The following is a 24103-nucleotide window of genomic DNA, read 5'->3' on the forward strand; positions in this document are numbered from 1 at the left end:
ATGCAAAGAATGTATGTCTCATATGCTTTGATAATGTGTGCCATGGCCACAGAGCTTGCCATACACCTCCTAGTGTTATTTTCTCCTTGGAAAGTGACAAGTTCAACAGGTTAGTAGTGTTGGGGGTTGGATGCATATTGCCATTGTCTAAGGCAGTGTAATTAATTGGCATATAAAGGAGAAGAAAGAGTTAAATCACTGTGGGGTTGCTAAATATTAGGCATCTCCCAGTAGTAATAATCACTTACCTGATACCCCAGTCCGGTGCTCCTGTTTGCAGAAAACTGCACTGGAGAGTACTGCTCTTATGTGCTGGGAGCCCTGGGAAATTCTGCACAACACTTGGTCCCTTCAACCTTGGGCTGTAACTGGTGCCTGTGTTAGACTCCCCCCCATGGACACTATCACGTCCTGTTCCCGGGCACTGTTGGATGGACTGACAGTGGGGGTGCTTTGCTTACTACTACCTTTTGAAATTCGCACCAAAATTCCTTGCCGGACCCTTATTTGTGCGTGTGCCTTCAGTCTTGCGCAAAACCGGAAGGGGGCCTGCCACTTCTGCTCCTGAACTTCCTGCAAGTGTGAGAACACCTGTACCCACCCTTATTCTATGCAACACTTCTGGTTTGTGCCATTCCAGCTCCAGCACCTGCAGACTACCTCTTGTCTGCTGCACAGGCAAGGCAACGCTGTGGTCACACATAAAGGTTAGCTTCAATTACACTCAAACATGGAGGGCTTCCCTTCCACAATAAAAGATTCTTCACCTCCAGTCATTGGCAAGTCCTTCTTGTTCCACAGAACCGGAAACCTCTGGCCTTGGTCACCCAAAACTTTCACCTTGCCTATGCCTTTCTCCCACTTTGTCTCCTACCAAGAACAATTAAGAAGCTCCGAGGGGATCTGACCACATTCATCTTTATCGGACCTTCTCAAACTATCAGTGGCAGACCCTTGGATTCTGCCTTCTCTGCTGGACCTTCTCTCCTAAGGTTCAATACAGCATCCAATCTCATCTGACCTCAAATTGATGATGTGGCTCTTAAGACCCAGATCCTGAAGCACAATAGTTTCTTAGAGACCATGGTAGACACGATGCTGGCAGCTCGCAAACCCATTTCCCAAGTCCTACAATAGGGTTTCGTCCATCTACAAACAGTGGTGTGCCTACAAAAATTTAGAATTTGAGGTATTCTCTATACCTAATCTAGAATTTCTAGGATCGTCTCCTCATGGGCCTTTCCCTCGATTCACTCAAGTCACAGGTTTCAGTCTTGTTGATCCTCTTCCAGAAATGTCTGAAAAAACTTAATTTCTTCCTGATATTTAAACCTTCCTACAATGGGTGGCTCATCTGGCACCCCCATTTAGAGCACCGATCCCCACGTGTGACCTTAAGACAGACTTCTGCTGGTGATTAGCTTCACGGAGGTGCGTTTCCAAACTCAGTGCCTTGTCATGCAGGGCTCCCTTCCTCGTCTTCAATCCAGATAGGGTGGTTCTCCACACTTTGTCAACATTCCTTCCCATGATGGTGTCTGCTTTCCAGGAGAAAACTATTCTGGCCCTTTGCCCTGCATAGGGTTCCCAACATTCGCAATTCGGACTCCCCGTTTGTCCTTGCCTTCAAGACCACATTAGGGCACTCCGGCTACCAAATCACTCGCTGGATCAAACAAGCTATTCAGCAAGTCTACACCACCCAGGGCAGGTTCACCTGCCCAGACACAAAGCCCACTTCACCTGGTGGATGAGCATGTCCTGGGCTTTTCGGAAACAAGTATCAGCGGAGCAGCTCTGTGGACCTCAGTCCACTCCTTTAAAAAATGTTACTAGTTTGACACCTTTGTGGCATCAAACACTTGCTGGAAGCTTCTTCAAGCCGTAGTAAAAGTTACCACATAGGCCTATCCTTCCCCTCCTGTGCTTGCGGACAGCTTTGGCATGTCGCCACTGTTCCTGTGTCCACCAAACATATGATGGAGAAAAGGAGATTTTGTGTACTAAATCTTTCTCTTCAGTCGCTTGGGGGTCACAGGCCTTCCATGCCCAGATAGGGGCCTTCACTGTGTCAGACGTGGTCTGGTAATTATTGGTAATTTTGCATCTGTTCTCATTAGGTTGTTTGTTGCAATGTTATGTTTCAATCCAGTTTACTCTGGCACAAAACTGAACTGGGCTCTGACTGCTGGGAGTATAGCAAGTGGAGGAGGAGCCAGTTCTTCTTTGTATTGTTGTGTCCTGCCTCCTAGTGGTACCAGATATACTCCACCATTCCTTTTTCCCCAAGATTCTCTCCTTTTTCTAACAGGAGCAACGACCCAGAGTATCAGGTAAGTGATTATAATAATTGGGGTTACCTAACATTTGGTATCCCCTAGTGATTTAAGCTTTCATCCTCTTTTATATTATGCACTTTTATAAATAGGTCGGTACACCAGGTTTATTGAGTAGTGCTGTTGAATTGTTAAACTTTTCCTTTTTTCCCCCCTTTTTTGTTAATGTACCTGTTACAAAAAGGCATCTGCGTGATTCACCTATAAAACTTTCCTACTATAAATTAATTTTGCAGAGAATGATGCAGGTGTGTGTGTTTATCTGCACTTTCCTATTATATATATATATATATATATATATATCTATATATATATATATATATATATATATATATATATATATATATATATATATATATCTGATTCTATTGCTTCACTGTACATTTTACACAGGAGTTTTACCTGCTACTTACTTGCTTTTAGAGGTTAATACTCCCAAATGTTTGCCCATTTTTATTGGCCACCACTGGGATCACCCGACTGTAGCTGCTCCTGTATAAACTATAGCAAACAAAGGGGAAAAAAAAATCTATATATTTGTGTATGTGAGGTGTTAGCATGGAGCTTAGAAGATCACTGGATACACTTTATTTATGCAGGAAGGTGTTGGGGACACTCCTGACTCTTATGCTTATGATGGGAACAGAGTGCGCAAATGGAATGTGACTACTACAAATTATGGAAAGGTAAGTGTGCTGCAACTTTTTCTAATAAGAGACTCATAATCATCTGTAATATTACCATAGGAAGCAAGTCTAGAGCAGTTATTTGTGAGAAATGGTGGCAGGGCTGGGTTTAGGGCTCATACTGCATTTATGAATTCTTTACAATAATCATTTCTTCAATTTTCCACAGTCCTGGGCTGCTGGGGACATTGTCAGCTGTCTCATAGACCTGGATGAAGGGACCATTTCTTTCTGCCTGTAAGGACCAACTTCCTAGGCTCTGGTAGAGAAGGCAGGGATCATAGCAATGTATGAAGGCTTGGGCCCCAACCCCCCTCAAACGTTGGCAGTGTTGCTGTAAATTGTTGTTCAATAGCTGGGCAGACATAGTGCAACAGTAATTTCACATTGTAATTAAAGTCCTAACTATGCCATTTCAGGTAAATGACCCTTCCAAATATTGCAATACTCTTGTATATTTTAGCCTAAATTATGGCCTTGCTTACCATATTGCTATCTAGACTAACTACCCTTTTTTTTTTATCCTCCTCCAGGAATGGCGTATCCTTAGGCACAGCTTTTAGTGACATCTCACGGGGATCTGGGATGGCCTACTTTCCAGCAATTAGCCTGTCATTTAAGGAATCTGTTGCATTCAACTTTGGCTCTCGCCCCCTTCGATATCCTTTTATCAGTGTGTCTCATCACTTGTATGATTCATTTTTATATATATTGCACAGCCTTGACACTAAAAGGTGTTCCTTAAAGGAACAGTAACACCAAAAAATGAAAGTGTATAAAAGCAATATAAATGAATGAATAAAATAAATGAATATAATGTACTGTTGCCCTGCACATGTACAACTGGTGTGTTTGCCTATATGTAAATAAAGCTGCTGTGTAGCCATGGGGGCAGCCATTCAAGCTGGAGAAAAGGTACAGGTTGCATAGCTGATAACCAATAACCAATGTAGAATATAATGGTGTTTTATTTGTTCTCTGCTATGTGCCCATTGCTTTTCTCAAATGGTTGCCCTCATGGCTCTAGCAGCTTATTTATATAAACTATAGTAGAGTTTCTGTAGCAAACACATAACTTTTACCAGTTCAGGGTAACAGTGCATTATATTTTATTTACTTTAAAAAAAAAAAAAAACTTTCATTTTTTGGTGTTTCTGTTCCTTTAAAGGGATTCTATCATGATTTTTATGGCATACTTTTTATTTCTAAATGCTGTTTACATGGCAAATGATTCACTCTAGCATTTAAAAATGTATTCTTGATTCAACAAATCGGAAAGAGCCAGCGCTACACATTAGGGCGAAGACACATGGGGTGATTAATTGCTGCAACTTTTTAAAAAGTCGGTCGTGGCGACTTACCCACGATAGGTTTCTATACAAGTCGCTGTGACTAAAGGCTTGCCATTTGTGCTGTGCAGATTAGTCGCCGCGACTAATTACAACTGCTTTCAGATAACATGTTGTTTCTCCTGCCCCTATGTAACTGGACGAGTCCCAAGCTGGACTTAAGGTGGCCACACATGTGCCGATTTTTTACCTTTTCGCACGAAAGATCGTTCCCACCCTCCTCAGATATGGAGGTAGAAACAATAGGATTTCTACCGATTCGCCCTGAAGGTAGATTTTGCTCAGGCGCCTTCAATGGCGCCCGATCAAAATCTTTTAACCCGCCCGATCGGCGAGTCGATATCTGCAGCCTTTTGCGATATCGGTCGCCTCGCCTAGTCGCCATACACGCACCAAATATCGTACAAAACAAGGTTTCGTACTATATCATCGGTGCGTGTATGGCCAGCTTTAGATTTGTTACTATTGAGTGCTATTCTGATACCTACTGGGAGCGGCTTTCTTGCTTCCCATTGTTCTGCTGATCAGCTGCTGGGAGCGCAGCGCAGCACTAACGTGTGACTGATGTTTATCAGAGCACACGTCACATGGCTGTGGCAATCTGGGAAATGAAGAATATGGCTAGCCCCATGTGAAATCTGCAAATTAATTATAAAAAAATCTGTTTGGACTTTTGAAAAACTGATTTCAATGCAGGATTCTGCTGGAGAAGCTCTATTAACTGATGTGTTTTGAAAAAACATTTTTTACCATGATAGGGGATAGTGAAAGGAAGCTCACTATTCGTCTGTAGGACTTTTAGGCTAATGGCATGAGGAAAGATTTGTTGCCAGCTGTAAAATCTATGCTCCCCAGAATGCTTTCCTACTGTCAATAAAGTGAATCCCCAGTGGAAAAGCATAGGCGGTGCTTTGTTTTCTGAAGTTGTTTGAAGTTTTCTCCCCAGATTTAAACACAGGCAACAAATCCACTGGCAAGCCTTCAGTTTACCATTTGATAAAAATGACCCTTAGTGATTTTTTTGTTCGTATTAATTCCCCAACCGGGTATTTTTTTTTTTTTTTTGGCTGAAAAAAAATTCAAATGCTATCATGCATCAGTGATTTGGAGTTCCTAATTTTGCAGCAGGAAAATACATTAAGCATACATAAGCCTTTCTTATTTTAAAAATTATTTGGAAAATATTAAGATAGGTTTGTGAAAAAATAGTAACTTAACAGCTTCTAGGAGTCTGGAGTGTTTTTAGCAATGATACTTCCTTATTAAGTGATTTTGAGGTTATCCTTAACTTCTTTATGTACTTATCCAGTTGAAGGGTACCGCCCCCTGCAGGATCCTCCAACCGCAGACTTGCTGAAATCCCAGAGACTGATGGGTTATCTAAAAAATACCCTGAGAACTGGAATTGATGTACAGGTAATACACCATTATATTATACTTTGCTAAGAGATCATAAAATCTAATAACAGAGTTGAATGTTATGAATTCAGTGAAAATGCAATGCCGAACATATTTTTTAAAAGAAACGTGTTGGATATTCTGTTTCTCTATTCACGTATTTGTGCTATTTCATTAAAAAAAGAAAGCATCATAAGCCATGAGTCTGTCCATTACTATAATTATTATGATCGTATTGTCATTAGGATGCTTTTATATAGTGTTGACATATTCTAAAGCATATTATTGGTACAATTTTATAATTCACATCACATCAGTTCCTGCACCAAAGGAGCTTGCTATCTAATAGTTGCTTACAGCTATACTGGGGTAATTTACATGGGGTGAAACCATACCAATCCCAAGTCACAGGGTTTGTATAAAATCAATGTAGATGGTGCCATAGTTAGTACTGCAAGGCCAGCAATGCAAACCATTTAGCAACTCTGCTGCTTGTCCTTTTGAAATACTGAGCTTAATGCATCACTCTAAGCTCGGCTACCGACTAATCTCCCTTAAATGCTTACCCACTGGCAGTAAAGTGAATGGTCGGTGGGAAGGTGTTTGCGGTGCTTTGTTTTCGAAAGTTGCCCCAAGTTTCCTGCTCAGGAAAGAGTAGAGTAGAAATAGATTTGTGTTCTTTATCTTCAGGAAGGGAAGCTAGTGGATAAGGACCCAGCCACATGGCAGCTGCAAGGGGAGCCTACCATTCTGATTACTTTGGCTCACATATTCAACCAGTTTGCTCCACTCATGGTGAGTACTGCTGCACTAATGTTTTTTTAAATCTTTGTTCTGCTACTAATTTTAAATGAGAGAATACGCATCTCGGTATTATTTGTGGATACCAACTAAATCTCAATCTGTGTTCACATAATGCATGATATCACAACTGTTGCTGCTGCAGCTGCAAATATTAGGCTGCAGATAATACCTAGAATCGGCTGTCTGCTTTTACTTTTCCTGCTTTATTGACAAATTAGAATAACTTCACTGTTAATTTGAATTTAAACAGAGCCTTACAATTAGGGATGTGAAAAACTTCCTGTAGCATGTTATTTGGTCAGGAGAATGCAGTGATTCTGGATGTCAGATGATGTATTCTGGTCTTTGCCTGTAGTGATGTAGATGTTCTAATGACAGGTTTCTTTAAAAGGCACCAAGGTACTGATAAAAGGTGCTCAACAGTCTTCTTCATGATTTGCCTTAGGACTAAAAGACAAACCTTAACCTTTTATCCTAAAGACTGTGTTTGAACAAAATATTAGGCACCCCCCAGTGATTGTAATCGCTAACCTGAAACCCCTGGCTGGTGCTCCTGTTAGGAGAGAACTGCATGGCTGGGTGTACGCAAGCGTGCAAACCTCTTCCTTCTTTGGTCTTCATGCATGTGCAGTAGAGTGAAGCACCAAACTTTAACAAAGAAGCCAGCTTTTTAGCTCAACTGTGCATGTATGGGCCCTGGGATTGCTGTAAAAGGAGAAGGAAGAGGGTTGTATGCCTTAATTTACCCTGGGTTGGGGCAGTTTTCTCCTAACGGCACCAGCTTGGGGTTTCAGGTAAGCAATTACAATCACTGGGGGGTACCTAACATTTGGCACCCCTAGTGTTTAGCCTTTCCTTCTTCTTTAAACATGTAAATAAATAAGTTAAAGTATACATTTAAGTTTCATAGCTGTGGAACATCCCTTTTCTTCTCCAGAATCACCCTCCACAAACATGGCAGGGTCCCCTGATTATAAAAGGTGTTTGGGGACTCCGTATAACACTCTGAATAACATCAAGAAAGCTTTGGAGTTAAAAAGCTTTGCAGGCACAGCTGAATCTGTGTCATATTTCAGATGTGCAATGGCATATCATTTACATACAGTACATATTGCACCATTTCTTGTTTGACCTTTTCTGTATCTAGGGAATACATGCAGCATAGGCATTACTGTACATTTGTTATATTGTTTTGTACTTTAAAGATGTTGCTGTGTCTTAAAGTGGTAATCTGTTAATAGTATCAGCTGAGTGGGCTATTGTTTTTTCTTTTTTTGGTTTGTAGTGCAAGGTTTATCTTGTGGAGGATGTGCTAATAAACTTCCTTTTGGGGATCCTTGAAAAAGGTGGAGCAGTGGAGGAACATCCCCTCATCCAGCACCTCCTAGACCTTATGTGGTTGCTTATGGAGGTAAATAGCATTGCCTGAAGGAAAGGGGAAGGCCTGCAAGTTGAGTTGTCAGGACTAACATATATTCCTCCCAACAGGACTATGAAATCCACGAGTGCCTCAAACAGTTAATGATGTCACTTCTTCGAGCTTATCGCTTCTCTCCTATAGTGCCTGACCTGGGATTGCAGGTGGGGACTTTGCTCTGTTGTTGGATTTTGTGTGTCCTGTCCATGTGTCCTAGCAAGTTCTGTACTGATTATGTGATGTTTTCTTCTTTGCAGATTCACTACTTGCGTCTCACCATCGCCATACTTAGACATGAAAAGTCTCGCAAGTATTTGCTAAGCAATGTGCTGTATCCTTTTTCAGTGCACACGTGGCTTGTTGCACCTGTACTTTATACAGAAATGGACCTCGGGTGTTTGCTGTCTGGCACATAAGATGTTACCTCTGCACTTTCAGGCAATGGAGATCGAAGCTGAAGCATTTTTCCTCTTTATGTTGACTGCAGCTCTGTATATGTGTAAAGGGAATAATCTCTGATGTGTGCAGTATACCTTGCGTTAAGGCAGAACTTGTTCATTTTTAACTTGTGTTGACTCAGAAGCCAAAGTAACTCTTCCTGTAATGTGCAAGAAAAGACCATTGTTTACGTAACTGGCCTGATGAGGTGAAGCTGCTTTTGATGAGCAATGGGTATTTCTTTTCAGCCTCATTAAGTAAAAACTAATGAGCAATTAATAACGGGATTTGTGTTAACTGAATCTTTAATTTTTCACAGACTCAAAATCCTATACAAAGTCTATGCCAGCTATGCCTTTAATACACCTGCACCATCAAAACTTTGTCATGTAGAAGATACTTTGTTTTGATGTATCGATTAAAAAACAATCATAAATGGCAAAAAAAAGTCAAAAATCTTCCATGCAAAAGAGCAATAGGCATTTGAACTGCGCAATCCAAACTATTTGTGGAATGGATGTGGCCAATGTAACTGCACTGATATAGTAGTACATGTACTCTCTTCCTTAACATCGATTTGCAAGATTCGATGTCCTCCGTTCTGTTGTGTTCTTCTTTATTAAGTGCCCCTTGAGAGTGGAGGAGGCAGGGCTGCAAGAGCTCATCCCCACCACCTGGTGGCCTAACCGCTTCAACAAAGAGGTGATAAAGAGTTTTAGTTAATAAAAAATGCATTCCGAACACTTTAGTATCTTGGCTTTGTAAGCTGTCCATTTTCAGGCTTAAGTCTAGCTCTTATTTAATCTTTCCTTTGATCGGATTTACCTTTAAGGTGGCCATACATGGGCAGATTTAAGCAGCCAATTTGGGTCCTTCAGGCTGATTCGCATAAAGGGCCCTCTGACAAGCCTTCCTGACCAATATCTGGCCAAAAGCCTACCAGATGTTGATTTCACAGGCTTGATTTTTCTGTTGCATAGAGGTCCACATCTGCTCATTGATGCGGTTCTTACTTCGACTTCTCATATCCCTTTATTGTAATGCCATCATTTGGTGGGCATATCGGGGAAAGTTTTGCTCGTTTGGTGACCTTGTCAAATGAACAAATCTTACCGTGTCTGGCTACCTTTAGACTAGTATTCTGACAGAACAGGTACAGGTCAAATTGTAAAATACTACCTATATTGTGGGCCATGTATAGTAAACATACAATTTCTATGAACAAATGACTGAATTTATTGAAGATCAATACATAAAAAGAATTTTAAGTGCAATTTACATTTTATTTTTGGGTATTAGCTGTTTCTGAAATATTTTCAGTTTTAGATTGCAATCGCGTCTGTAAAAGGAATGTCAGTTAAAAAGTGCATCTGGATGGTTGGTTTTTAAAGGAGAAGGAAAGGTAAAAACTAAAAGCTTTAGCAGAAAGGTCTATTGAAAGAAACACAGGATTTCTTGTCTTCTTTTTTGTAAGCATGTTCTTTGGGATCTGACTTCCTCTCTCTGAAAAATCCTTCATTCCTGGGGCCAGAGTCTGCGCAGCTCTTTCCTCTCTCCCCTCTCATGCTCCCTCCTCCCATGAGAATTCATAAAACTTTACTCCCCCCACCCTTAGGAATGTGTAATCTGAGCTACAACGGCTAGAGATGAAGGCAGGGAGCTACTTTAAATGGTAGCTGCAATTTTAAACAAACAGAGAAAGGTTCTAGGGCTCTTAACTCGGGTATGGTAATGCTTTCTGCAGAATAAATATAGCGCTCCAGGTGGCACTAATGTGGCAAATCTGTTGGCAGTAAAATGCCAAAATTACTATTTCCTTCTCCTTTAAGAAGCAGATTAATGATCCATCAGTTCTTGGAATTGGGTAGAACGATTGCATTTTCTGGAATTGATACTTTTCCTTCTTGCTGCATGATTTTTCCCTACAATTGTTTTATGTGTATTACCTAATGTAACACAACTGTGAGTAACCTTAAATACTATCGGCAGGAATCATGGCATATAGGCTTCTGCGTCAACACACACAAATATATTTATCTAGTCGCAAAAGTAAGTACAAGAATATTCATGTACACCAGAGATGTCCAACCTGAAACTCTAAAACGAACAGCTGTGGACTGCAAATATGCTCAAAGAGAGTTTGGGGCTTTGTAGTACAACACAAGCTATAGTGCCTTACATATTTGACCCTTTATTTTATGTATAATTGGAAATGACTAGAGGACACTTAGGGAAGAGTTGCTTCCTCCTACATGAACTAGATCTTCTTGAGTTAAATAATAATTAGTCAGTTCTCTAAAGTATTGCATGATTTGACTTGTAGGGGAAAGAAATCAGAGATCCATCAGAGGAAAGTGGAGAGGAACGACTTAGGAGGAGAGCGTATGAACGAGGTTGCATGAGGTTGAAAAAACGTATTGAAGGTAAGTGCGGTATCAACGCCAAAGATTTTGTCTCACAAGGTGATGTTCTGTCAGCAATTAAGTACAGCTCAGCACTCATGCTGAGATCTACAGTGGCTTGCAAAAGTATTCGGCCCCCTTGAACTTTTCCACATTTTGTCACATTACAGCCACAAACATGAATCAATTTTATTGGAATTCCACGTGAAAGACCAATACAAAGTGGTGTACACGTGAGAAGTGGAACGAAAATCATACATGATTCCAAACATTTTTTACAAATAACTGCAAAGTGGGGTGTGTGTAATTATTCAGCCCCCTTTGGTCTGAGTGCAGTCAGTTGCCCATAGACATTGCCTGATGAGTGCTAATGACTAAATAGAGTGCGTAATCTAATGTCAGTACAAATACAGCTGCTCTGTGACGGCCTCAGAGGTTCTCTAAGAGAATATTGGGAGCAACAACACCATGAAGTCCAAAGAACACACCAGACAGGTCAGGGATAAAGTTATTGAGAAATTTAAAGCAGGCTTAGGCTACAAAAAGATTTCCAAAGCCTTGAACATCCCACGGAGCACTGGTCAAGCGATCATTCAGAAATGGAAGGAGTATGGAACAACTGTAAACCTACCAAGACAAGGCCGTCCACCTAAACTCACAGGCCGAACAAGGAGAGCGCTGATCAGAAATGCAGCCAAGAGGCCCATGGTGACTCTGGACGAGCTGCAGAGATCTACAGCTCAGGTGGGGGCATCTGTCCATAGGACAACTATTAGTCGTGCACTGCACAAAGTTGGCCTTTATGGAAGAGTGGCAAGAAGAAAGCCATTGTTAACAGAAAACCATAAGAAGTCCCGTTTGCAGTTTGCCACAAGCCATGTGGGGGACACAGCAAACATGTGGAAGACGGTGCTCTGGTCAGATGAGACCAAAATGGAACTTTTTGGCCAAAATGCAAAACGCTATGTATGGCGGAAAACTAACACTGCACATCACTCTGAACACACCATCCCCACTGTCAAATATGGTGGTGGCAGCATCATGCTCTGAGGGTGCTTCTCTTCAGCAGGGACAGGGAAGCTGGTCAGAGTTGATGGGAAGATGGATGGGGCCAAATACAGGGCAATCTTGAAAGAAAACCTCTTGGAGTCTGCAAAAGACTTGAGACTGGGGTGGAGGTTCACCTTCTAGCAGGACAACGACCCTAAACATAAAGCCAGGGCAACAATGGAATGATTTAAAACAAAACATATCCATGTGTTAGAATGGCCCAGTCAAAGTCCAGATCTAAATCCAATTGAGAATCTGTGGCAAGATCTGAAAACTGCTGTTCACAAACGCTGTCCATCTAATCTGACTGAGCTGGAGCTGTTTTGCAAAGAAGAATGGGCAAGGATTTCAGTCTCTAGATGTGCAAAGCTGGTAGAGACATACCCTAAAAGCCTGGCAGCTGTAATTGCAGCAAAAGGTGGTTCTACAAAGTATTGACTCAGGGGGCTCATGTGGCACAACTGAATCATTGGATCTTTGAAGTGACACAAATGTTTCCAAAATCATTCATCCAGGCTTATGTTCCTCACTTTATAGTGAGTAACTGTATTTTTTTGTGTGTTAATTTACTTCAGTAAATTTTACTACAGTATTTCAGCATGTACTGCACTTCCTATCAGAGTTTAATATTTTACTTGTTTTCTCAATAATTCTTCCTCTTTTCATTTTTACTTAGTGGTGGAAGAGCTGCAGGTGCAGATTTTAAGGCTTCTGCTGAACAACAAAGACAAGGGAGGGGTAAGAAGGCCCAGGAAACCTTGTACTATAGCATACACATAGAATTTGTGCACAGAGGGTGTTTCCACTCACAAGGGATAGACTGGTAATAGGTACACATCTTTGCACTGTTAGATTATGTGTAGAGGAGGGAGACAAAGAGAATGTAAGCACAAACAGCATAACCATAGTTACTGCATAATTAAAGTATATATGGTCACGTGTTTGTGGTGTTACTGATGTGGTGTTACTTATGCCTGTGCCCAAAGTGTCAGTACTTTATATACATGTTTAAATCTGGCTGACCAGCAACTACGAATGAGCCTTAACTGGCCATTCCTGTATCTGACAGTTTTGTGCCTTTATATGATCACGGCACTGCTCAGTAACTTTTTAATATTTTTATGTTATACAACTGGGGGTACATATTTTCCTGTATCATTACATTCCAAATAGATTTTCAGCTATTGTTTAAATCAAAAAACCCTTTGTAATGATTTTCTGTAAGGAAAGCATATACACCACTGCTCCAACATTTCTCCCTCAATCCTTGCTATTCACATCTGTAAAGAGCAGTAAACGCTTACGTTTTGTAGCCTATACTGTTACAGCATTATATTCTATTTCTAAATTTTATTTTTGCAACTAAAATGATTAATTTGGTGTTTGATTTATATTTTCTTTCCTATTGGCAGGGTGAAGCATCCCGGTACATTTTTCTGAACAAGTTCAGGAAATTCTTGCAGGAAAATGCCAGCAACAGAGGGGTATGTGTATGTGTAGTTATATGTAATGACTGTGACACACGGGGAGATTTGTCGCCGGGCGACTAATTTCCCCGAAATGCCATCCCACTGGCAAGAATGTAAACCACCAGTGCGATGGCATACCCAGCGCGGCGATTTGCCGAAGTTGTGGAAGTTGCCTTGAGAGTTCCCCAGTGACGATTTGTATGTTGGCCGAAGGAGAGCAACAAGGGGCGTTTTGTCACCCACTGTATCAGAGATTAATGACAAAATGTCCCTTTTGTTATTGCCTTTAAGTGAGAATTAGTATCACTACTTTGATAGGTTAGACAAAGATTTCCCAATGCAGTAGTGAAGTATGTACACCAGGACTGATAAGTGTCAGCCCACAGGTGCGGCTTCTTTGGTCCTCTAGGGCAGCCCTGTGGAATACCTGGTTAGTTCCTCCAAGTTCTTTTTGCCTGCACTCTGAATTCAGAATGCTTGCATTGCAGTTACATAATAGCAAACAAGGGATCCATGCATTGATTGGGCAAAGTGCACCTGTTTCAAACCACTGTCAAATTCAGCCATTCCCGATGAGACTCCACTGTCTACTTGAGTGTGATCTTCAAAATTGATTGATAACACTAAGGGCTTGGAGTGTTTGGACCGCTTTTCTCAGCCTGCGTTTTTTTTTTCAGGCTGAGAGAAGCGGATCCGCTCCCTTACGCAGCTCCATGTATCTGCACTGAAAATTACAGCTTTCTCTTGAGTGCTGGTACATGGAGCGAAGCAGACCAGAGGTCGACCAAAAACGCCTGCTTTTTTTGTTTTCCGCCCGACCTCCGCTGCACTTTTTGCACTGCAGAAGCTATACATCTGCAGAAGCTATACATCTCAGTTTAAATACACAGAGCTGCATAAGAGAGCAGATCCGCTTCTCTCTTCCTGCAGAAAAAAACAGATTGAGAGAAGCAGACTAAACACTCTTTGTGCCCATGGTTGAGATATGCTGCATGGGGGAGAGGTCAGCAAAGCTGAATAACTGTGTCACCGTTTTTGTAAGACTGGAACTTTTTTATTTAGAACCCCACAGTACTTTGTCCTCCTGAGTACATGGTCTGCTTTCTGCATCGCTTGATCAGTGCCCTGAGGTCCTGCTGGGATGAGTACAAGATAAGAAACCCACTAGCCTGTGGCAGTGATGGTAAGTAAGGGTTGTGCCCTTATTTTATTTGAAAGGTTATAATTTAAAGGGGTAATTTTTCTGGCAGCTATCTGCTTGCGTCTAGTTTACTATAGCAGTCAGGCATTGGTTTCAATTACATCTTCAATGAAATATGAATAGTAATGGGCCTGAACAGAAATGTAATTAGAAAAAAATGAACAATAAAATTATGGCTTCACAGATAAACATTTTTTTTATTGTTGGGGTCTGCGACAGTCGGATAGTATTTTTAACTGCTAGATGGTGAGACTGAAGGCCGAATAATACAAAAAAATTAAGATTACGCCATTTTTATTACACCTTTAAGCATTGTTAAAGGTAATACTGCCCCTTTAAAGAAAAGCCTTTTGTCTTTTTTCTCTAAAGGCTTATTAACACAATAATATAGGCATTGCTTATATATATAAAGACATGTTTTAATGTTTAGATACAATCTATCTATTGTATGTGTGATGATGGATAATGTTTTTATATGCAGATTTACAGCAGTGTGCAAATAAGTCACATAGACTCTGGGTAGGGGCACATGATCCATCTGCTTTTTTTAAGCCTGTGTTTGTGAAGCTACATGGAGGAGCAGGTCCTGTGTACGGACAGGCACAGTGTCAGCCTGTATGAGTGGATCTCTGCCCAAAAACGAAAAAGTGTGCATTCGCATTTTAACATGTAACAGTACTTTATGCCTAATTATCCAAACAATACTTCTTTCCATAAAACTGACACTACTAAACTGGGTAGCTCTTTTAACATTTCTATGTATTAATAACATATTTTCTGCTTTGCAGAAGCCTATGTCCCCCCTCAGCTCTTCTACAATGGGAAGGTAGACTATTTTGACCTGCAAAGGCTTGGGGGGTTACTGTCGCACCTGAGGAAGACTCTAAAAGGTGAACTTGTGTGTTGTTGTTACAGTCCTTTGTACACGCACTTTTAGTTACCCATTGTCCTTTCTCAGTACTGTCTCTGTCTGTTTGTTGATAGATGAGCTAGCAGCTAAGGCCAATATTGTGATAGATCCCTCGGAGCTGCAGGCAGTTACAATGGATGATCTAGAAGAGGAAGATGAATCGGCCAATACAACTGCACAAGTATGTCTGAGCTGTCATTTAATAGTTGTCAGTTTCACAAACCATATTATCCAACATTTTTATGTTCTTTACCAGTAACCTTATACATTGTTTTTCTAATTATCTTCTCTTCTACTTATCTTCTGACTCTTAACTTAGAGGTCCAGTGCTGCTTTGGCCATTGGTGGGGCACTTGCTAGACCAAGCTGGCTCAGCTCCCCAACCCTTGGGAGAGCAAACCGTTTCCTGAGCACGGCTGCTGTGAGCCTAATGAACCCACGACGTCCATTGGGTGCTCTGGATAAAGTCAAGGTGCGCAGTCTTAGTGTGGACCAGCGCACAGAGGATGACAGTGAGTAAGGACAAACATGTTGCTTTATTGATGGCAGAGCTGGCCCGGTTTAATTTGGTGTTTATTATTCTCTCATCACTTATAAGATTACCACTTCATGATTAGCAATTTATTCTTTTCTTGCTTTACTTTGCTTTTCATTGTGGGCTTGTGGTGACTACTGAGGAGCATTGTGGTTATTTGAGGTACATTGTGAGTATGGTTCCATGGCACCTTTGTTTTTATCATTGCAGTTGAAGGCCAACATGGAAATGATGGGCTGTTACTTGGTAGACCACCAGAAGAAGCAGATACTGTAATCACAGAAAATTCCTTGCTGGAGATCCTAGATGGGGCAGTAATGATGTATAACCTGAGTGTACATCAGCAGCTTGGAAAGGTATGTATAGATAATTGTTGAATTATACAACCCCTCCAGACCTGGTATAGTATGGCTGCACTTTAGCAGGGGCAACAGGCTATAGTGGGCAGAATTAATATATAGTTACTTAGTAATATTTTCTCATTAGAAATCATTAGACTGGCATTAACTGCATTAGAAATACAAGTACATTTTATAAAGTGTATGCCATTGATGGGTGTCTAGGACAGCAATATAAAACTCGGAGACAAAGGAGTTGCCATATTTCTCCCATAGATGGTTGGAGTTTCAGATGATGTGAATGAGTATGCACTGGCCCTAAAGGATACAGAAGAAAAGATTAAGCGCTGTCCAAAGAGGGTGAGTATTTATTTATTAAAGGAGCAGTATAAATTTGTAGACACCATTTGATCAACACAAAAAAAAATGAATTTTTGTTGAATATGAATTTTGCCTATTTATCTAATACAAAAATACATATTTTCTCTTTTTCTTTCTATAACTCCCCTTGTAAGCAGGTTAATTTATTCAACCAGAGATAATTTATTCGTCTTCAAAAAATAGTAACTTTAATAGAGTCAGGAAGTTAATAATAATAATAGCACAATGAAAAAACCTGAAACCGCAAGATTTTTTTAAAAAGTTAAGCAGTATACAAGCTGTATGCTCAGCACAAGCCCTGTCCATTGACCTCTTGTTGAATTCATTTCTAATCCACTGTAGAGCTATATTGGTGTGTGTGGGTCTGGACCTAATCTATTTTCATTGGTCCACACTACAAGGCATGCTGGCTTACTCTGACTGTACATTTGCTTCTAGATACACTACAAAAACACAGTATTGTTTTATGAAATCATAACACTTTTGTTGAAAATACTAAGATATCCACTGTGATTGATTAAATATAAAGGAAAATGCTAAATAAATATGGGCAAGGAGTGGAGGAATTCACATGGGTTTATTTGTAGGAAATTTTGAATATTCTTATTCGATGTTTAATTTATTTGTAGCAAATTAATACATTTAATTTTTGCATTTTAATTGTCTGCTATTTTTTCTCCTCCACCCAAGAGAGCAGACATTATGGATGAGTTGGTAAAAAGCCAGCGTGTATTCTCTGAGAAGCTCAATCACCTCAGCAGGCGTCTGGCCTGGATCAATGTCACAATCTATTCTAAGGTAAGGCTGATGTCCCACGGAGCGTGTTAGTCGCCCATGATAGCTCTAGGCTGTCGCAGGCAACTAACCACTCTGAAAGGTTTTTCCACTGGCTACAATAACCTAAGGAAGGGAGCAGTGAGATTGGGTGGTTAGCTTATCTTACTGGTGTCAAAAGGTAGGGGAAATTTTTGGAATGACACTGATTTTACCTGAAAGTAAGTTGTTTCTAGCTTTGCTTAGTATCGACTGGTAAACAGGCTTAGTTGGCCTTTGTTTCTGTTTAAACTGGCTAAGTTTTAGGAATAGGAAGTTCCTGGACACTGACTAGCTTTGAATCACACATATTACTGTAGTAAAAAAAGTTGTGTTTGAGTGCCAAGCCAAACCATGTGTAAGAGTCCAGTTTGTTTTTAATAGTTTTATTCTCCTGATACTCATTGGGAGACTGGACACAAGGAAAGAAATTTAAAGGAATTGTAAACTCCAAAAATTATTGGTGTGAACTTATTCAAGTACTTCTCTGAATACTTTGAGTAACTTAATGAAGGCTGCTAGCTGAAGTCTGCCTAGCAGTATAAAACTCTCTAAAGCTGGCCATACACATAATGATTTTTCTTTACTTAACGACCAATTTAAGTGTAATTCGACTACTATGGTAAGGTTAGTGTTCACTGAACAATAGTACATCTGGCGATCTTTCATCCGACATTGGGCAGAAAATCAATTGAACAAGTTTAAACATTTTTATCGTCAACAATGAAATTTGTCCATTGCCCAGTTGTTTGCAGGACCAAGCAGGTAATTTCCCTAGCTCCAACTAGACGATATTGCTTGAAATGATCGTTTTCGTTGTTGGACAAATTGTTCTTTTATACGATCATTTCATGATAAGCTTGGTCATGCAATAATGAAAAGATATTTTAACAATTTACACATGTATGATCAGATTAAAAACACGCTAATATCTCAAAAACCATTAAAGGAGTAGGAAAGCTAGTGAGGCATTTTTATAGTCACAATATTACAAGCTAGAACACTATATTTATTCTGCAGAATGCTTTGCCATACCTGAGTTACAGCCCTAGAAACTCTGTTTAACATAGCAGCTGCCATTTTAGCTTGGTCTGGCATCACTTCCAGGCAGCAGCGTGCAGGCAGGGAACAATTGTTGGCTCAGGTTACAGCAGAGGGGGAGGGGAAGAGAGGAGGAAGCTGAGCAGGATTGTGCCGTTCCCTGAGGGATTTTGCTGAGAAAAGGAAGTCTGACTCAGAAGATCATGTGTACAGAAGAGAAGGAAGTGTGGTGTTTCTTTTCACTGAGGACTCTTACAGAGCACAGCAGCTCTGTAAGTGTTTATGGCTGTATTTACATAGACCTACTTAATTTTTATCCTTTAAAAATATCAAATTTAAAGTAAATGGCAAAAGTATTGTAAGTTTACATCACCTTATTTTTTCTAGTTAGATCCACTTAAGTCTACAAATCTGTTTAGGTTTTAATGTACGTGTACTCAAATATATGAAGAGCATGTTTCCTGTAAATTCTCATGGTTTGTAGTCAATGAGTCTGTTGGGATAATCAGGGGTTTAGTGTAGTTTTTATTTAATGTTGTGTAAGTTTATAGGTTCTGGGTCCAAGGTTAGAGAATCCTGTGAATTTTGTAAATAAATAAATGTAGTTTGCATACCCAGCAATCACTCCAGTGATATTTTGCCTATGCTGAAATTGTAGGAAGGCCTCCATCTGTTTCTGTATTTTTCTATTCAGAGCTAGCCCTTTCAGCCTCCCTCATCTTCTAGAAGCTACGGAGTAATAATGTGTGATTTAGTAGAATTCTGTTTATTTCTGTGATGCATGGTGTGTTATGGCTGCACTTTGTCACATACGATGAATTGGTTCGCAATAGAATATTAGTATTAGTAGTAACATATTCTGCTCCTCAAAAACAGAATGAAATTGCAATTGGCAATTGTAAATGGTAATGTCAGCAGTGCAGCTATTAAATGTTCGAATGTCACATTATAATTCCTAGCAAGCATAGAAGAAATAAGTATTTTCAGTAACTTTCATGTGCTATCAAATAACTTTATATTGTGTGTTGCCTCCTAAATTATTCAGTAATTAAAGAATATAGAAGGAAATTGCCTATACTTATGTGGTTAACTATAAACATGGCAGCATGGAGGACCCTAAACATGTTTTATTCCCCCATCAGGACAAGATGCAAGATATATACTGGCTTCTTCAGGTGTGTCTGCGCAGTATTGAACATGCTGACCGTACTGGATCCCTCTTTGCATTCATGCCGGAATTTTACCTGAATGTGGCTATGAACAGCTATAATGCTCTCAAAAACTACTTTAGCCCAGTAAGCAGTATGGAAGAGCTTCAAGGTATGTTTGACTGAATCTTCAGAGCCAATTTAATAAATGGGTAAAAGGGGCACTTCCCCAGGGCCCACTGATTCTAGGCAGTCCACAGAGGTTGAACATTTGTGTTTAATATACAGTTGTTGTTCACAAGTTTACAGTTGCAGAATCTGACCTCAACTCCTCAGGATGCACAGCATCATAAATCAACCAGAAACAGATCCCCCACCTGCTTTGTCTGTCCAGGAGGAAACAGGAGAATAACAGGAGAAGCATACCCCCTGCTTCTCTGTAGAAGTGGAGTCAGATCGCTCTGTAGTTGACTGATTAAGCTGCATTTTAAGAGGGGGATTTGTGGTGGAGGGAGGAGAGTGGTGGTTCCACCAATCCTGACCTTTACCCAGGGCCCTGTAAGGCCTTAGGCTTGATACCACACGGGGTTGATTCTTGGCCTGTGGAAAATCAGAGGCAGAGAATTAGCCCCTACACTGGCATCGGCCTTCTCCTTGTGTCGGCCCAGGAGCAGGCTCCTGTGCCAGATATGTGCTCTGAATTACGAACGCTGGCATTTCCTTGCCGATATTGCCTTTGTGTGCCTGCACCTGGGCTGACACAATGGTTCCTTGTGTAGGCAAAAATAAAAGTCTAATGCCTGTGTACTGATGGAAAAACGCAGGCCAAGAATCGGCCCCATGTGACATCAGCCTTAATGCAGTCCTGGATCTTATCTTATCTTTCCCCATGTTATTTGGTTCATGTGCTTGGCTTTGACAAGCATTCTGACCTTGCTTATGTTTAAAGATTAAAATTAAATTTGAAGTATAATTAATTTTAAAGCCTTCAGGAAAAAATAAAATAATTCTGTGTTGTAGGGTACGAAGAAACACTAACACGTTTGGCCACCATCCTGGCCAAGCACTTTGCAGATCCAAGAATTGTGGGAACTGGTGAGTAAAGGGATTGATAGTTTTCGCCAACCTCTGATCCAAAGTGTACACTCTGCCATTGGGTTTATATGTGTGTGCGAGACGAGAAATATTGAAAGAAATCATCTAAAACCTCCCTCTGTTTTATGCCAGACATTAAGGACTCACTAATGCAGGCTCTTGCAAGCTATGTTTGTTACCCCCACTCCCTGCGTGCGGTGGAAAGGATCTCGGAAGAGCAGTAAGTCAAACCACTAGCTACTTAAATTCGAATTAATTAAGTCTCTCATATGGCTGTAGATGCACAGACCTCCCTCTGCTAATTGGTGTCCCATTTTCTTAGACAGATCAGTATGATGAAGAATCTTCTGGCTCCGTACGAGCAAAGACCATGGGCTCAAACCAACTGGATCCTTGTGAGACTATGGAGGGTAAGGAAAATGCGGAAGTGGGTGTAATTGGATTTTTATTGCACAAGCAGTATAGATTGTAAGCTCTACGGGGCAGGGACCTCCATCCTCTTGTGTCTTTGACTCTTAACTTATTGCAACTGTATTTATCTTGTATCTATCTGTATTTATTGTTGTATTTTGTATTTATCTATTATTATCTTAATAATCCCGTTTGTATTAATGTATTCTACTGTACAGCGCTGTGTACATAAGTAGCGCTTTATAAATAAAGATATACATACATACAAGCAGTAGGTGGCTAGGGAGCCAATGGCTGAATAACTCTTTTTCCCCTTATTCAGTTTCCTTCGCTGGCAGTGATGTGATTATACAACACCTACAGTTCATTCTCTGTAGTGCCTTGATTCATTGAGAACCTTTTCACTCTTTACTCCTGTTTCCCTGCATTGAGGTTACAGGAAACCCTTAAACTTTGCCCAGCTGAAAGTGAGGTTTAAAAAAATTTAAAAACATATTAGATGTTAAAACTACAGAAATACACTACATGGCCAAAAATATTCAGAGGCTTGCCCGTGGAACATACCATTCGGTATCCAGGATTTGGTACAGGATTTGGCCAGGATTCGTCCCTTCTTGGCTGGATTTGGTCGAATCTACGCTCCTGGCCGAACCAAATCTAAATTCGGATTTGGTTCGGTATTCGTCCAAATCTGAAAGAGTGGATTTGGTGCATCCCTAGAATTTTCTCTTTTTTGCCCTCTATTTAGCACTATGCATTTTATGCAATATCTTGTAGACACAGTGGGACTTGTTGTACTTTAATCACCGCATAAAGGTGTTTAGTTCCAAGCCATACCTGTGCAAAAATCAATAACTATGAAGCATAAACTGTTAATTTGTTCCTGCATATTGTAGTCACCTTGTGTGCCTTCTATGACATTCCAAGTGGTATATATTTTCACTTCATTTTTATCTATATTGTATAACTTTAAAGATTTAGAATTTTTTTTTAGGTCTTTAATCTGTTTTCACTTGTCTCCTTAGGGCTGTGGCTTTGGTTACAGATACACACGACTTCCACACTTGCTGAAAACTAAACCCGAGGATGCCAACCTGCCCAGTTTGCAGAGTGTGTAACAACTATGTTATATTGTACTTATCAGATGTCTATATAATTGACTGCCGTTAAAAGTTTAATTCCGGTTCTTAAGAGTTCTTTTTCTGCTATTGTAGAACCTTGTCCGTCCACACTCTTGCAAAATCACATGGCAGAACTTCTTCGAGGAGACCCTGAACTTGCATCGAGTTTCTTAAACAGTGTTCTGAATCAGCTAAACTGGGCCTTCTCTGAATTTATTGGTATGATCCAAGAGGTAAGTGAAGCTTGCGTAGAGAATGAAGCTTTAAAGACAGACCAGATTAATGTCAGCCAGCACAGGGACATGAGAAGTGGTTGGGGTGCTGTGGGGAGGGGCTAGAAAACATCTCCAGGAAGTGGTCACTTGATGTTTTTAGTTTCAAGTCCCAGTTGGCCAGTACAATATAGAGGCAATGTGCAGCAGGCATTTGGAAAGTGGGATCGTTTGTACAGAAGATATTGTATAAAGTGAAAAATGGCAGGTTTGGGGCAGATAATGTGCCTGATTAGCAAGAGCGTTTTAAAAATAAAAAGAATATTACTAGAGATAATAGGTATTTGGGTGGTGTTAGGGAGAAATGACAATGTCTCTTGACTGTACCCCCCTCAGATACAGCAAGCTGCTGAACGGCTGGAGAGAAACTTTGTGGATAGTCGGCAGCTAAAAGTTTGTGCCACCTGCTTTGACTTATCTGTCAGCCTCTTACGGGTTCTGGAAATGACAGTCACCCTTGTACCTGACATCTTTCTGGACTGGAGTCGATCATCATCTGAGCTGCTTCTCAGGCGCTTGGCTCAGGTACAAACACTGTCACCGGAATCATAGCAGTATCACAGTGTTATTAAAGTAGAGTGATCAAACTAAAAGGAAATGGCATTAATGGAATTCCTCTTCTCTCGTCAGCTTCTGAATCAGGTGCTAAATCGTGTGACAGCTGAGAGAAACCTATTTGACAGAGTGGTTAATCTCCGGCTTCCAGGTAATTGTGTGAGCCAAGATTTTTTTTCTTGTATGAAGGGACTGCAGTTCACATGACCAAAGTTAGAGGTCGCTGCAGTGATACTGGTGTGTCCTAAATCATGTTGGGACTTCTTCTTTTCTTAACCCTTTGCTTATCTCTTTACCCCACAGGGCTAGAAAGTGTGGATCACTATCCAATTCTGGTGGCTGTGACTGGTATCTTAGTTCGACTGCTTGTTGATAGTAGCTCCCAAGGGTAAGAGCCCTATTTCTATTAGTTCTTGGTGTTTTTTTATTGTTTGCTCTCTGTAATGAAAAAGAGTTGCAAAATGCTATGTATTGCTTTAATCATTTAGAAAGGGATACTCCTTTTGTGCGGGCTATTGTTGAGTTTCAAACAATGGGCCAGATTCAATTCAGTGAACTGAATCTGGCCCAATATACTTAAACGTTGCAGTTAATCTCTTTTCAGGGAGGTTATGCCTTAATAATTCTTTTCCCATGTCATACCTCTTACAGTAGAATCCCAATTTAAGAGACCCAGATTTTAAGTTTTCCTGAAATTTATGCTGCTTTGATGCCACCCACTGGAAAACCTAATATCAAGGTTCTACTGTACATGGCAGTATCTGTTGCTGCATTTGTATAGAGACTGTGGGGAATCATTTATTAATACTTGGCGATTTTACCTAAACTGTAACCAATAAAATGTTTACTTTTATTGCTCTACCTGAAGATGGCTGAAAAAAAAGCTAATAGCTGGCTGGTTGCTATGGGAGACTGCCCATGGTGGGCATTTCG

At 40.5% G+C, this 24103-nt stretch overlaps 1 protein-coding gene across 2 annotated transcripts in view; it reads left to right on the forward strand.

Annotated features, from left to right (window-relative positions):
* rnf123 (ring finger protein 123) overlaps positions 1–24103 on the forward strand; it is a 51192-nt gene that overhangs the window by 11487 nt on the left and 15602 nt on the right. For both annotated transcript variants that reach the window (XM_002936475.5, XM_004915571.2), the window contains 28 exons: positions 2936–3022; positions 3192–3259; positions 3556–3681; positions 5673–5787; positions 6460–6564; positions 7859–7984; positions 8062–8154; positions 8248–8321; positions 9013–9130; positions 10752–10851; positions 12557–12618; positions 13293–13364; positions 14412–14532; positions 15339–15440; positions 15535–15641; positions 15780–15972; positions 16206–16351; positions 16610–16693; positions 17405–17512; positions 19711–19888; positions 20737–20811; positions 20944–21031; positions 21134–21221; positions 22248–22332; positions 22437–22576; positions 22952–23140; positions 23246–23321; positions 23474–23558. In XM_002936475.5, the coding sequence (XP_002936521.2) occupies positions 2936–3022; positions 3192–3259; positions 3556–3681; positions 5673–5787; positions 6460–6564; positions 7859–7984; positions 8062–8154; positions 8248–8321; positions 9013–9130; positions 10752–10851; positions 12557–12618; positions 13293–13364; positions 14412–14532; positions 15339–15440; positions 15535–15641; positions 15780–15972; positions 16206–16351; positions 16610–16693; positions 17405–17512; positions 19711–19888; positions 20737–20811; positions 20944–21031; positions 21134–21221; positions 22248–22332; positions 22437–22576; positions 22952–23140; positions 23246–23321; positions 23474–23558 (3011 nt within the window). The remainder of the gene's footprint in view (positions 1–2935; positions 3023–3191; positions 3260–3555; positions 3682–5672; positions 5788–6459; positions 6565–7858; positions 7985–8061; positions 8155–8247; positions 8322–9012; positions 9131–10751; positions 10852–12556; positions 12619–13292; positions 13365–14411; positions 14533–15338; positions 15441–15534; positions 15642–15779; positions 15973–16205; positions 16352–16609; positions 16694–17404; positions 17513–19710; positions 19889–20736; positions 20812–20943; positions 21032–21133; positions 21222–22247; positions 22333–22436; positions 22577–22951; positions 23141–23245; positions 23322–23473; positions 23559–24103) is intronic.

This window comes from Xenopus tropicalis, chromosome 4 (genome assembly GCF_000004195.4).
Source record: "Xenopus tropicalis strain Nigerian chromosome 4, UCB_Xtro_10.0, whole genome shotgun sequence".
In the NCBI taxonomy this organism is placed as follows: Eukaryota; Metazoa; Chordata; class Amphibia; order Anura; family Pipidae; genus Xenopus; species Xenopus tropicalis.